The 13,774-nt window shown below is 42.2% G+C and overlaps 1 protein-coding gene across 1 annotated transcript in view; it reads right to left on the bottom strand.

Annotated features, from left to right (window-relative positions):
- Positions 1 to 1,122: 1,122 nt before the first annotated feature.
- The window catches only part of LOC117753880 (nuclear receptor-binding protein 2-like), a 28,635-nt gene continuing 15,983 nt past the window's right edge, over positions 1,123 to 13,774 (bottom strand). The window contains exons 2-18 of the mRNA XM_034572371.1: positions 8,623 to 8,745; positions 7,938 to 8,039; positions 7,739 to 7,828; positions 7,298 to 7,338; positions 7,110 to 7,204; positions 6,958 to 6,981; positions 6,747 to 6,833; positions 5,974 to 6,029; positions 5,784 to 5,879; positions 5,395 to 5,527; positions 4,948 to 5,050; positions 4,789 to 4,839; positions 4,564 to 4,699; positions 4,232 to 4,285; positions 3,976 to 4,039; positions 3,122 to 3,177; positions 1,123 to 3,006 (exon numbers count right to left, since the gene is read on the bottom strand). Of these exons, the coding sequence (XP_034428262.1) occupies positions 2,920 to 3,006; positions 3,122 to 3,177; positions 3,976 to 4,039; positions 4,232 to 4,285; positions 4,564 to 4,699; positions 4,789 to 4,839; positions 4,948 to 5,050; positions 5,395 to 5,527; positions 5,784 to 5,879; positions 5,974 to 6,029; positions 6,747 to 6,833; positions 6,958 to 6,981; positions 7,110 to 7,204; positions 7,298 to 7,338; positions 7,739 to 7,828; positions 7,938 to 8,039; positions 8,623 to 8,745 (1,398 nt within the window). The 3' untranslated portion in view covers positions 1,123 to 2,919. The remainder of the gene's footprint in view (positions 3,007 to 3,121; positions 3,178 to 3,975; positions 4,040 to 4,231; positions 4,286 to 4,563; positions 4,700 to 4,788; positions 4,840 to 4,947; positions 5,051 to 5,394; positions 5,528 to 5,783; positions 5,880 to 5,973; positions 6,030 to 6,746; positions 6,834 to 6,957; positions 6,982 to 7,109; positions 7,205 to 7,297; positions 7,339 to 7,738; positions 7,829 to 7,937; positions 8,040 to 8,622; positions 8,746 to 13,774) is intronic.

Below are 13,774 nucleotides of genomic sequence, written 5' to 3'. Positions count from 1 at the left end.
AGGCAAAATGCTAAGTTTTGAATGGTCGCAGGCTATTAAGACATGCAGCTTACAAGATCAAATGAGAGCAATGGCACTGCTTTGCTTTGAAATTCTATCCAAAGTAACCCCCCTTTAATAGCCACAAACAAATATGTACACCACGGCCTCTAGTAAGTGAATGTCTGGTTGAATTCAGGGCCTCTGTCTTCAAGGACACGCTGATAAAAAGGCTCGACACAGAGTATAGTAAGTAAGCACTGTAAGCAACGACTGTACAGCAGCGCAACTGTTATGAAACTGCCACTTTACACACCCAGGAAACAAATGAAGCAGAACTAAGTGAGTCTGACAAATGAGAGCATTCTCCTGAAAACTCATAAGACAATTCACTGTTGTTGTTTTTTTTTGTAGAGGAAAAAATCCACCCAAGAGTTATTTTATGGTGCAAATATTGAGCTTTTATACGAGCAAATCTCCCAGAGCCGAAGATGTTTTCTATTTTTGTGTTTGCGTGGGCTGCGGTGCAATCAATTCCAAGGTTCACACTGACATTGTCTCAAAGAGAAGCACATTTTGTTCTTGGAAATGGGCATCATACAGTACATTCTGTCAGAAATGATGTTTCAGAAGCCAATGGAAATGCTAAATGCTTATGCATAATAAAAGTACTTAGACATTTGAGATACAAATATAAACAGATAAACCATTAAAGGAAATACCTGAATGAATGAGTGGAGAAAGAGAAACGATGCAGATGCACTGCATGATGCAAAGAAGCAATTAACTCAAGTCCTACTTGCATGTATGAAAATGCTGAATCCAGTTAATTTGATCTTGTATCAAGATGGGAGAAGGAACAGATCCAAGTGATGTTGAAAGAGGTTTCATTGTTGGGGCCTGAGTTCAGCTGAGTGTTTCAATAGCAACAGTAACTTAATTTGTGACATGTGAGGAACAGAACCCAATAGAGGGATGTTATCGTATCATGGCTGCAGTGCATCAATCCTTCATCAAAAAGATTTCTGCACATATGAGAGTTCAGCTGTGCACAAACCATAGATGTGGAAAACAGTGATATGGTGAGTTGAGTCACGAGGGGCCAATAAACAGCTTGATGAGTATGAAAATGATGCAAATCCCTAGATCTCAACCCTATGGAACAGTTATGTTAGTTCAGAGGCTCTGGAACAACCTGCCTGAGGAAATACTGCAGAGTGAGTCAGTAACTTCCTTTAAAACAAAGCCTAAAAAGTACTTTTATTGTATCACATTTCTTGATTTTACTTACTTCTAGTTTTCATTATCTTTATGGGTCATGTTTAAATTTCTTTCACACAGTGTTTTTATTTGTTTTTGAATGTTTTTATTTGTTATTATGTTATTTGTATGTTCTTATTTTTTTATATGCAGCACTTTGTAACATTATTTGGAGAATTGCTGCATAAATTAAGATATTATCATGATTATTATTATTAGACCAATGTGTAATCATTTGGAAGAATGGCCAGACACCTCACTAAGACACTTTTACCTTGAATATTCTCTACTTGCACCAGAAGGTTTCAGAACATATGGGTGGATTTTTCCCTTTAAACTCCTCTAGACGTGTTTACAAATCAAATTCATTGTTAGAAAGTATTTTCAGCTGGTTTGGGGGGATACAGCAAAATAAGTATAGCAGTAACATTTATTAACAATATAGCATTTGTATTGATAAGTCTTAAGGTCAAAACACCAAAACCTTTTCTCCCATTCACGTAGGACTATGACTCTAAATCTCAGGCTTCTCGTGATGTATTCCAGTTGTTTTTTTTTTACATAAGCTGCAGCTCTTCCAAAACCAATATTGACTGGAGCAGAGAGAATTATCATCTGATCCATTTGTCCAATATACAGCGGCTGCAGCTCTTAATGGAGCTCCCATTATCGGGGGTCAAGTTCATGCTCCTATTCTCACAGGCTGACTTTGTGGACTTTGTGGATGAGAGACGGGAACTCGCCCAAATATTTCTAGTTTGAAAACAGTCAGCCTGAGTAAGTTTAAATTAAACATTTTTCAAGTTGGGTGTGATTGTTTCATCAGGAAATCTTTGTCCAAAGTACATTGCCATATCAGGCACTTTGCAAGTCTTTGGCTTTCAGAACACTTTTACAGGGAAAACCCTTAAGAGCACTACAGGCTAAAAGAGAGGCATCATCTCATCACTACATGTAGGCGTGGCGTGTTGACCTCCGGGAGAAAGAGCCTTCGACCCGAGAGTGCAGTAAGGTGTGTTAATTTTGCAGATAAGAAAAAAGAAAAACATATTAGATGCTATTGTTCACAGTTAAACAGAAATAAATAAGTATGAACAGTACAGGTTTTATGGAATATTAAATTCCAAAAAAGGTGATAAAATGAATGTTCTGGCTGAGGAGGGAGAGAGAGGCTTTAGTAAATGACTTTGTTTACATTTCAGAGTAAGTCGTCACCAATCAACGTGGACGTTGGAGTGCAAATGAGGCTTATGAGCGATAAAACGTTCCTGCAAACGCGGCTGCTGCATTTCAAAGTGAAACATATCCGTTCTGATTAGTGGCATTATGGAAAAAACCTTAGTTGTAAAATATATTAAGGCGTGAAAGCCCTTTTAGGCAGGGAGTTTGTTGATCTTCCACTGCATTGTGGGATTGCTGAACACGGCCATGATGCCTCTAGTCGTCCAACCAGAGGTGCCTTCAGTTCCTCTCTCAGTGCTCGCGTCTCCTCCTTCTCTCTGGGATGGTTTACTGACTGTCAAGACCCAGCGTCCTTCTGCATTTGTCCCCGTTTATCCCCAACTGGGTCGGCTCCCCTCTGTTCCCGGCTGTGTGATCCCGCCCTCTCCCTGTCTTTATCCTTATGGTCAACACTGTGGGCCCCTTAAGTCCGGGCCCGACATCGTTGAGAACCTCTCCTCACTGTGTGCTCCCAGAGGCGAGCGCTCGGACCCGGTGTCGGCTGAGGGCGTCCTCCAGGAACCCCGCCACCTTCTCACTGTCCTCCTACGCACAGCAAACAACACAGCTAAATCAATTTTTCAAGACTAGATATGAAATGCAAATATTAATTTAAGAGACAAAGGAAGGAAACAAGAAGTAAATAAGCTTTTATATTTACCTCATTAATGAAGGCATAGTGAACAAGTTCACTGGCAAGGTCTTTGGAGGTGTCAGCTGAAAGTTTCACATAAAATACCTCAGTTACAAAACTCTGGACTCCACAAATGGACAGTCTGTGCAGAAAATATGGATTTTTAAGGGATAAAGCTGGTGATGTTTAAATCCGCCAAAGAGGTTATGTCTGGATTTTGTTTGTTTGTCTGTCTGCCTCTTAGTCCGGATTATGCAGCAACTACTGGACGGATTACCATGAAACTGGGTGAAAGGATGAAGCATGTGTCAAGTAAGAACCCATTAAACTTTGGTGCAGATCTGAATCAGGGGGTGGGCATTTTTCAACATTTCATTTTGATTTCAAAGAGAATAATTCATGGATCTTGATACATTTTTTAGGGAACTGATACTGATATGAATGTGTGAATTAAAATGTGCTTTCATTAGGGGACTGTTGGTGGAGGAATGCACTGGGTGCGACTCAAGTAGAGTGTATATTCTCTGTATTATCAGCAATTCCCATTTAAAGACCAGAACCTACACCTAACAACATAATTCCTCAAGAAACTCAAGAAACTAATTTTTTTGGCCTAAAAATACACAATCATACTGCGTTATTAAAAATACTAGAACGTTTTTACAATTGGAATATTCATGACCTAGTTCCAAAAGATTTAAATCTTCAGTAGGAACCAGTGGGTTTGGAGCTGAACACCAAAGAAAGGCTGGAAAAGTCAGGCGGTACTTAGAGACAGACAGACTTTTTGTTGGTTTAGATCTTTACATTATATTTTACAATAACACAAGTATAGAATAACACAAGCCGTATCATTTTAGGTACAATGAAAATCCACTCACTTGGAAGGATGTCACAGCTGAGCTGCCTGTGAAGTTTATCATCCATCTTCAGAAACAACGAGAGCTGAGGAAACATCACAAGGTCAAATTAAATCAGGCTCGATTTGTGGTTATTATAACTAGAAAAAGTCTTGCACCACACAAAGCTGCTGCAACAACGATAAAAAGAAAATTATCAATGTGCTTGTTAATCATTAAAAAGCCCAAATGAAAGTGTTGTCAAACGGGCAAAGTCCTGTAACCCTACGTGACTCACATGAGTTTTGGTCCCTTCTTCATTTGACTCCAAATTACAGTGCATCTGAACAACCTGCAACATCAACAGAGGAAAAAAGGTCACAGACGAAAAAACAACAGTGAAATGGAGACACAGCAAAAAAGGTCTTACATGTTTTGGTTGATAATAAACAGGCATATAATTTATAATAATAATAAAGACATGCAGGTCCTGTTAGAGATAGTCTGGCTACATGAGAGGGTTTTTTTCCATGTGGAAAAGTAAAAGTTGCAGAAAGTAGAACAGAGCTTGTTTGACGTGTATGACGTGTGTCTGTATGACTGTGCATCTATCACGGTTGTGTTGTTGACCTTTCTAGTTTCTGTCTCCTGAGGTTCAGGAGTCGGCGTCTTCACTGTCTCGACCTGCTCGTGAGACAAGGACAGGGCTCGAGGGACGGGATGAGGCCGGGACGATGCGAAGTTCATCAGCGGGTAAATCCCATTCCTGAAGAGAGGAGAGGAAGAAATGTTAAAACCTGCTGCAGTCGTAGGGTGAAAGGTCCAAATCCAGTCATATGCTGAGGTTTCACTCACTTCACATCCTCCAGAAACTTATCAAGCTCCAAAGGAGACACGTGTGAATATCTATTAAATAAGGAAGAACACAGAAAAGAGCACAGTGAGGGTTGTGTCATGATTTGTCATGAGATAATCACAGGAAGCCAAAGATATGAGATGGTTATTTGATTTTACTTGAGCTGAACTCCCTGTCTGTCCTCGTGTTTAATCTCTGCCATGACAGCACTGGGGTCGAAGGACTTGGTTTTCTCCTCCACACAGTTCTCAGGGAGCAAGTCTGTGGATGCAACACAGGTTTAAGAATAATTATACTGATTTAATGAATTTTACTGACACATGCAAAACTGCAATAGTTTGTCCGCATTGTGATTAGACTAAAAATCCCAACATGTTAAAAATTACAATACAATGTACATTTTAAACTCCATTTTAGACCTTGAACTGTAAATAGAGGTGAATAAAAACCTCAATGTGACTTCTTGGTCCTATGACATACAAACCTAATTCCATGTAATGTAATGTGTGTCAATATTAGGTCTAAATTTGTTTGTGTTTGCATGAAACGAGGGAACAAAGGGATTTCCGTGTGGCGAGCTGGTCCTGTGGAGGTGAGAAACTCACACTGGTTATTGATGAGGCAGTGGGCGGCGAGCAGTTTGAGGGAGTGGACCTCGAACAAGACTCGGTGGAACAGAAGGTCGTGAGCTGTGGGACGGAGCTTGGCTTCGTGACGCAAACAAGACTGTGTGAACTCCTGCAGGGAGCAAACAACAGAACCAGTCCAACACATTACATGAGTGCAATGCAACAACATGAGCCAGATTATTGAGCGTCACTGACGACAGGTTTCACCAGAACCTGACACAGTTTTCCTGCATGAGGTTTGAAATAAACCAAGAAGCAAGGTGGTGTGTGTGGGCGAGTGTTAACTGAGTCGTGTGTTTTAATCTCCGTGTTTTCCTCGGTTGCACTGGTGTCTATTTAGGACAGGAGGTATTTCGGACACTCACTCTCATGAGAGGGTCTTCCAGAGATTGACCTGCATTGACGATGGCCTCCTTGGACACAGCTGTATCCCCGTTAGCCTGGATCTCCAGTACTGCCATCTAGAGGTGCAAAATAACAATCTGTGTTAACACAAACGCACACGTGAACAGACACACAGGAGCGAATCTTACAGCATCGATGTGTTTCTCTCACCTCTAGAGCGCAGATGCCAAAGGAGAAAATGTCTATGGCGTAATCATCTTCGCCGGCTGGAATCGGAGACGGAGAAGCAGGGAAGAGAGGGATGGTGAGAATCATAGAAAAGACGACAAGGAAAAGGTTTCGCCAAAATAAAAATGTAATCGTTGTTATCTCCACCGAGGAGGTTACGTGTCTGAAAGAATAATTCATGGATCTTGATGAAACACTACTATCTATGAGATCTGGTGAAATTTGGGTCAGCTTGGTTGAATTTAAGCGAACTGTTGGGCCTTGCTCTTCGAGTTGTGTCACTGCATTTCACAGTTAGAAGTAAAAAATCCCACGTTGCCAAATTCCTTCAAAGAGCAAAACAAGCTCTACATCATACAACAACTTCTCTAGTGAAAAACCTCAGTTTGAATAAATGAAATCTCCAAAAAATCCCTTTAACTGTGAAGAATTTAGGAATTGAATGTCCTAAAACCGTCTCTCAAAAGGCAACGCAAACCATCCATTAAATGTCTCCAAATGACTAGTGTGGGTTACTCTAAATGTTAAGTGGACATTTGTACTGTGTTTCCAGTGATTCACTATCTCCCACAATTACATATGATCAGTCAAACAATTCACACAGCTACTGAATGTGGTTTTAATTCCAAATTATTTCAGTTTTGCTGCACAAGATGCTTAAAAAATTCAAAAATGGCAAAACTCTTCATCAATGATTGAATAAATATGGATTTTACAGCTAAAACCTAAACACAAACCGACTCTGTTACACTTGCCTCCGTATTCTGGAGGGAAGAAATGCAGATTCCTCTGCTCGTCACGATGTTGCCTCCCTTTACCGTGAACACTGGCATCTGGAAACACTGGTTAGACAAAAGACAGATGACATAGATGGATTAGATTAGATACGGTAATGTGAGATATAAATATGACACCAATGAAAACACACGTACACGTATTCCACAACAAAATTAATCTATTTCTTACCATTAACAAATAGCCGGTGCCACACTGTGGAAAGAAGATTAAGCATAATTAAGTGTTTTGTAAAACTGCAGAGATTAAAGAGGTGAATGCAGAGAGCCACAGTCTGAGATAAACTCGCTGCAGTAACATAAAGAGCCCTGCTGGGAGCAGACCTGAGCCGATCTTGATGAGGCCGTTGTGCTGGATGAAGATGGTGTCGCACGTCAGGTTGCCATGGATTATTGGTGGATCACAGGAGTGGAGATAACTGACAGGAAATGACAAAACATCGTATTGATGTTCAGGTTAGATAACAGACACGTTTCATGTTAGAATCCTGGATAATAAAGTGAGTCAGTACCTGAGAGCCGAGAGAATCTGAGTGCACCATCTCTTCCAGGCCTAAAATAAAGCAACAAGAACCTTCTAAAACATTTATATCATTGACTCTAATACATTACAGCACATTATTGATCCTTCATTCTTAGGGTTTAATGGACATAAGGCTACACACCGGCCTATGTAAAGCACTTTTAACAATGATTCTGGGCTTTGAATTATTAAGTGAAAAAATGTGCACCGACCAAAGAGATAAAACGACTTGCTGGATGAATAATAAAATAGGTTTTGGTTTTCAAACCTGCAACATTGCAAAAATCCAATAAATGTCGGGCCAGACTGAGCCACCCTGACGTCCAGTTACATAACCTCTAATCCTGCAGGAAATACGGAGAGTGATTGGACGGCAGCGCCACGCAACACAAAGACCGATACAGTGTGTGACCAGAGTGAAAACACTGACCTTCACATTCATGGTCTTGTGGTTCTTCTTAGTTTTCTTCAGGAACTGCTTAAGGCTGCCTGACGACATGTATTCTGTGATGAATATAACCTGTGGAGGAGGAGAACAAGGATCAGTGTGTAGTGTGAATGTGTGTGTGTCTGTGTGTGTGTGTGTGTGTGTGTGTGTGTGTGTGTGTGTGTGTGTGTAGACCTCTCACCCGAGCCTGGCTCTCCTTCATGTCCAGCCAGTACTTGTGGAACTTGACGATGTTCGGGTGTTCGACCTGCATCAGGTTCTCAAACATCTCCTTGATCTTCTCCTGGAAAACAAAGCTCTCAGTTATTCACACGTCTTCATTTTACCTCAGTGACCCAACAAGCTCCTTCAACAGGTCAGTGATCAGGGGATCTCAAAAGGGGGCCCGGAACCCCAAATTAAATATTTAAATTTGAAGATTATGCAACGAGAATAAACAAAAGCTGGAGGCAATGTGATAAATATGTGTCCAACTAGTTTCCTATTTTTGTCCTTTAATTTCCTCTTTTTTATTACTGTTATTTTAATTTTGTCGATATTGGCAAGGGACTGATAAAGAGTTGATATTTGTGATAGAAGTTCATTGCTCCATTATTATTTTATACCAGCGCAAAATCCTGGATAAGCTTTTGGGATAGTTTGAATATCTCTTTAAAATTACTTTCACTGCCAGAGCCAACATATGGAAATGGCTACAGCTGGAGCCTCCAAACAAAGAGGACTGGACTTAATTAATATCTAAAGACAAACTGACCTTTATTATACTGGAAAAAACATTTCATATACATAATGTAAAACAATAATAAAGGCAACAAATTCAAGTAAATACATTGTGTTTTGACTTTAGGTAAAAAGAGCCATGCTACCTCCTGTGCTTTGAAGACCTTCTTGTCGGAGAAGAGCACCTCGTTCCACACCACCTCCACACCCTCCTCTGTGTCCATGGCCAGGGACGCACTCTCCACCCCGGGGACATTACCTTGGCTGACCTGCAGGGGGCAGAAAGGAGCAGATATCGGACTTAGCGTAATGGAAACACGGCAGCTGCAAAATCTCAAATTGCAAATCCACATTTTTCTTCAAAGATAAACCTGAGTCACCTGTTTACACCTCCTGCAGACATGAAGCAATATTTCAACTTCGACTGACGCCTTTTACATACACAGTCATTTAAGCCTTTTAAATATACAAAATTTATATAAAGAAAAAAACAGACACGACGCCAGGCACTGCCATCGCAGGTCAATAATAGACCAGTGACTAACCAATGAGAATGTATACGATACAAAAGCATGAGAAGGTGCTGGTGACCCAAAACAACACGTAGTAGACGTTGGTGTGAAGCAGCAGAGCATTAGCGGCCACTCGCTAAAATACTCAACAAAAAAAGGCAGTTCTGAAATGACTGGAAATCCTCTCCCTCCCCGCTGTGATGATAATATCTGCTAAAAGCTCCATATAATCCATTCACGCAGATCTGACACTGGTAACTCGGGGCCTCTCGGGGCAGGGGGTGCTTTATAAGGTAGAGTATTTCAACCACATCGAATTCAGGTTGATCTAATCAGTGTGGAGGATAATTCACTCCGGTTGGGTTATGTGTTCAGTGCTGCCAGCCATGTACAGTACGAGATGAGAATGAGCAGCGATGAGGGGTGGGGGGGAGGGGGGTGAGCAGCAGCTTGTGTCAGGAGGGAAGAGATGGATTAGTGGGAGAAGGAGAGGGAGCAGTGAGGGGATTGTGGATGAGGGATTTAGAGCGATGAGACACAAGATGGAGGAGGTGGCGGCACAGGCGCTTCAAGAACTGCAAAAATAAAAAAAATAGTGGAGCAGAGAAGAGGCAGTGGCTGGGTCTTTAATCTGGCAGACGCAGACCGCCCGGGGCTCCATCCCTGCATGAGGCAGCGTCTTATGCAACAAAGCGCTCAGGACCGCTCATCACAGGATATTGCTGCTTCAGCTGAGTCGACCTGAACTCGGAAGTGGTGGTGAAGTCAGTAAAGAGACTGAAGTGGGTCCAAGGTCCTTCGCTAATAAGCATTTAACAAATATAGGATCGAATAACTGCAGCTTCCCAAAGTGATAGAACAGTAGTTAGTAAACGTAATGTTTTGTGGATAGACAAACTATTGTTTATTTATTCATGGTTTATTTGTTAGGGATGGATGCACTTGATAAAATGAGAACAGTTTGATATTGGGTTAAAACAAATGATAAAATAAAGAGAGATGAAAAAGGAATAGGGTCCATGGAGTTGCAGTAATGAAGTCCCGCCCACACATGCTTTCAACCAATTGTGAGTCAGTCACAGCTGTCAATCACGACATTTCACCCCTTTTTATATCATCACTAATAAAACTAATTAAAACCAAACTAACTTGAAAAACAAATATTTGAACCCACATCAGTGTGATAAGAACTGTAGCTAAAAATGATCGAAACCATCTTTGAGAATTGGAGGCGGGGTTGATGACCTGCAATGCAGCCGGCCACCAGGGGGCGATCCAGAGGATTTGGCTTCACTTTTAGGGAAGCAGTCGCCACTCATGGACATTTAATGAAATCACTTCAAAAACATACATTTAGAAAACAAGCCCCTGACACTATTCTACTCTGTTATCATCATCGTCTGTGGTTTAAAAACGTCAGCTGTGTCTCTGCAGCTCGATGACGGGGGAAGCATCTGAACAACTATTATCTGGGCTCCTCGCTCCGTCTCAATGACTGCTTATTACTGCTAAATGCTAACCATTGATATGTTCCACAGAGCTCCACTTGTGCCGCGCTCTGTGACGTCGTCATCTTTACCCTCTGCGGGTAAAAAAAAACGTCTTACTGCATCAAACGGCACCAACAGGAGGACGGTTGTTTATTCAAGGAGAAAATCGGAGCGACCACAAAGGGCTGATAGAATACTACAATCGGACTTTTCAGACACCACAGATGTCTTCATGAAGTCAGCAAGGGGAAGAAATGCTCCACCAAATGTTTTCTGGTTTGTTTTTGGCTCAGCCTACACTAACGCTCCTTGCAGGGTTTTCTTTACAGACGAGGTGGGCAGCAGAGACGACACGACATATAATCCCTCCACTCTCCCACTCCACCAAAGATGATAATCTGATTACTGGTATTAAAGAACAACAGCAGAAGGAATTCCTTCGCTTTGAAAGCTGTCAGGGCCGACTCATGTCAGTTTCCCACATGGCTCGGTGCTCGGCTGCTGTTTATTTTCTCCTCCATGCTGAGAAACACTCCGTCCCCTGTCCCCGCGTCTCCTTCCCAGGGGTCTGCTGCTCGGTCATGGTAGCGTGAGACTCGTAAACAGCGCCCTGGATGCTGCTCCCTGATTGGCCTTTGGAGGGGAGGTGGGTTCTAGGGTGTGGACAGGGTTTTATGGATCGTGTGTTCATGTCAAAACAAGACCAACTTCTGTCCTGATGTTTGTTGAGTCTGCATCTGAGCCGGGCTAAACTGGATCTGACACCAGCCTCTTGTTACCTCACCACAGTTTATTCCTGTACGCTCCTCACTCACACCCTGGTGGTTGTGGTCTGAGATTTCCCTCATGTTCAGCGTGTGGGGGAGAAATACAACTCAGAGGTAATCTGATGACGATACAGCACCATGGACAAACTGAATATTAATGACTAATATATTGTTTACAGTCTTAGCTAATGCTGCTCGTTGCTGGTCTTTCTGGGGCTCAAGAGCACGTGCAGATAACAAGGGAACAAATCTGGCCATGAAAAGCAGAAGTGTGGAATATAAAGATAACAGAATGTCACAATAACAGAACTGCAAAAATGAGAGTGAAAAGGGTTAAGGATAAAAAATTTAAAAAAAATCACAACTAATAAATACCCAGAGAGATGCAAAAACTTAAATTAAACTAAAATATACAGTATTTGTTTGGCAAGCCCTTCAATGTGCAACCTTATTGTTTATAAGTGCACTCATGTATATATGTATGAGGGCAGAGCCAATATGTGTATTTTACTCATTTGCATTTTAATCAGAGAGGCTTTGTGATATATTTATGCATGAAAACTACTTTTAGACTTGTCATAAACTCAGTTGCCAGTTCAATCCCAGGTAAAAATCTAATGTTCAGCAGTTTAATGCAAAAGTCCTGAAAGTAATCAAATTCAAATTATATTATAATGTTCAGTTTTAGTTTTTTTAAAGCGAAAGTAGTTCATCTTTATGGAGGAGGATGCAGTTTGTGCAGCTCTGGGTTGTATTGTGTCAGACTTTTTTTGTCCAGCCAGCAGATCTCAGTTTATTTTGTGCTAATAGACACACCCTGCTCTCTGAGCTGAGCTGGCTCCTGGTATCGATCCATGCAGGCGAAAAGCTAAAATCCTCTCCTCCTCAGCACGATGATTCCAGAAGCTATAGCTGGACCGTCTGCAGTGACAGTTTAAATGCAGAGATTCAGGGTGAGGTTGCTTTTACTTCTGGCCCGAGGCCGGAGAATTATCTGAAAATCAGCGAAAGGGTTCGATGAGTGAGCCAGAGGGAGAACAGACGGGGGGGGGGGGATTACAACAGAGGAACAAACTACAGCATGGCAGCTCTTTCTGTGTGACTCTTGCTGCCGAGGCATCTTAAATGAAAGCGTGTCTTTGTCTGAGACTGTGTGTGGGTCCGAGCTGTACAGTAACAAAGAGCTTTGTCTCCTACATGTCAGAGCCTCGTCCTACACCCCATACCTTAACGATGAGCGGATACGCCGCACAGTATGAATATTTAATAACTAGATCTGGTACGGAAACAAGGCTCCACCCAAGTAAAGCGCCTGTAATGCCGTGTGACTTGCTGGGCGAGTGTAATGTATGTAAATGAGCGCAGGCGTCTTTCTCGTCCGCATTGTGCCGCCGCGTCTCTCAGAGATTTCACCGGCATCAAAGAGGAGCAGGATCAAAGAGATGGACTTGAGTGTTGTGGAAAATGCAAAAGAGGAAAATCATGTCTAACTCTGCAGTGAGGATGTTCGAGAGGAGAAAGAAACCGCCTCCTCAGTACAGACAGGGTGTTCTGCAGTGACAGATTTACTGTGTGTTGGTGTGTTTACTAAATCTGTTTGTAAGGCTGCAGATATACGTCTGTAAAAAATCTTTTTTACAGTTTGGAGGAGGTATACAAGTGATCATCTGAAATCGTCAAAAAATCTGATTTGATAGCTGCTGTAAATAAAGATGGACGAAAGGACAGATTCCCACAAGTGAAGCCAAAGCTGCTGGCTGCACTATAGGTCATAAACCCCCCGCCTCCTCCATGTTAGTGGATGGGACATCAACCACACTAAAAAGCCGAAGTGCACATCAAATAATTTTCTCCTCAATGTTGGTTTTATTTAGTTATTTGATGCTGTAAAAATGGGTGGAAACGTCATGATTGACACCTGAGAATGATTAGTGAATGATTCAATTTATTCTTTCCAACCCTCTTAACTTTCACAAAGCAGCGTCCCACTATAAAACATACAAGTAAACACCAAATCCCATCAGAGTTTAAACCAGACAAGACGAGATTCCTGACTCCCACTCTCCCTGTTCCTGGTGTCAGGGCCCTGAGCCACTGACCGTCTGCTGACCTTCACCAGCCCCACGAGCTGCTGAACTGTCCGCCTCCACACCCCCCACTCCTCGCCTCAGGATGTCACATGGACACAATAAGGTCAGCGTCTCGGATAATGTGTGTGCGTCCACTCAGCGTGAAGGCATAACTCGATGGCACCAGCCGTAGAGCAGGTGACAGGAAACGTCTAGGCCTCATTCAGACGACAGATTATATCTGTGAAAGATTTTTCACCGGCAGACGAAATCATGTTAACTCGTCTGCAGCGTTTCTCAGATCGACGCCCTTCGTATCCCACATTATCTAAATTAAAGCGCTGCCAGGGTCGCTGGCTCTCCAGAGCATAACTCTTCCAAAGGACGCGCAGGGGTCACGCAGGCTGGCGAGCGGACATTAGACACATCAGCCCTCATCATGTCTCACTTGTTCATTTTG

Source organism: Hippoglossus hippoglossus, chromosome 20 (assembly GCF_009819705.1).
Source record: "Hippoglossus hippoglossus isolate fHipHip1 chromosome 20, fHipHip1.pri, whole genome shotgun sequence".
Lineage (NCBI taxonomy): Eukaryota > Metazoa > Chordata > Actinopteri > Pleuronectiformes > Pleuronectidae > Hippoglossus > Hippoglossus hippoglossus.
The sequence above is the reverse complement of the archived record's forward strand: the minus strand, read 5'-3'. Positions and strand labels throughout refer to the sequence as shown.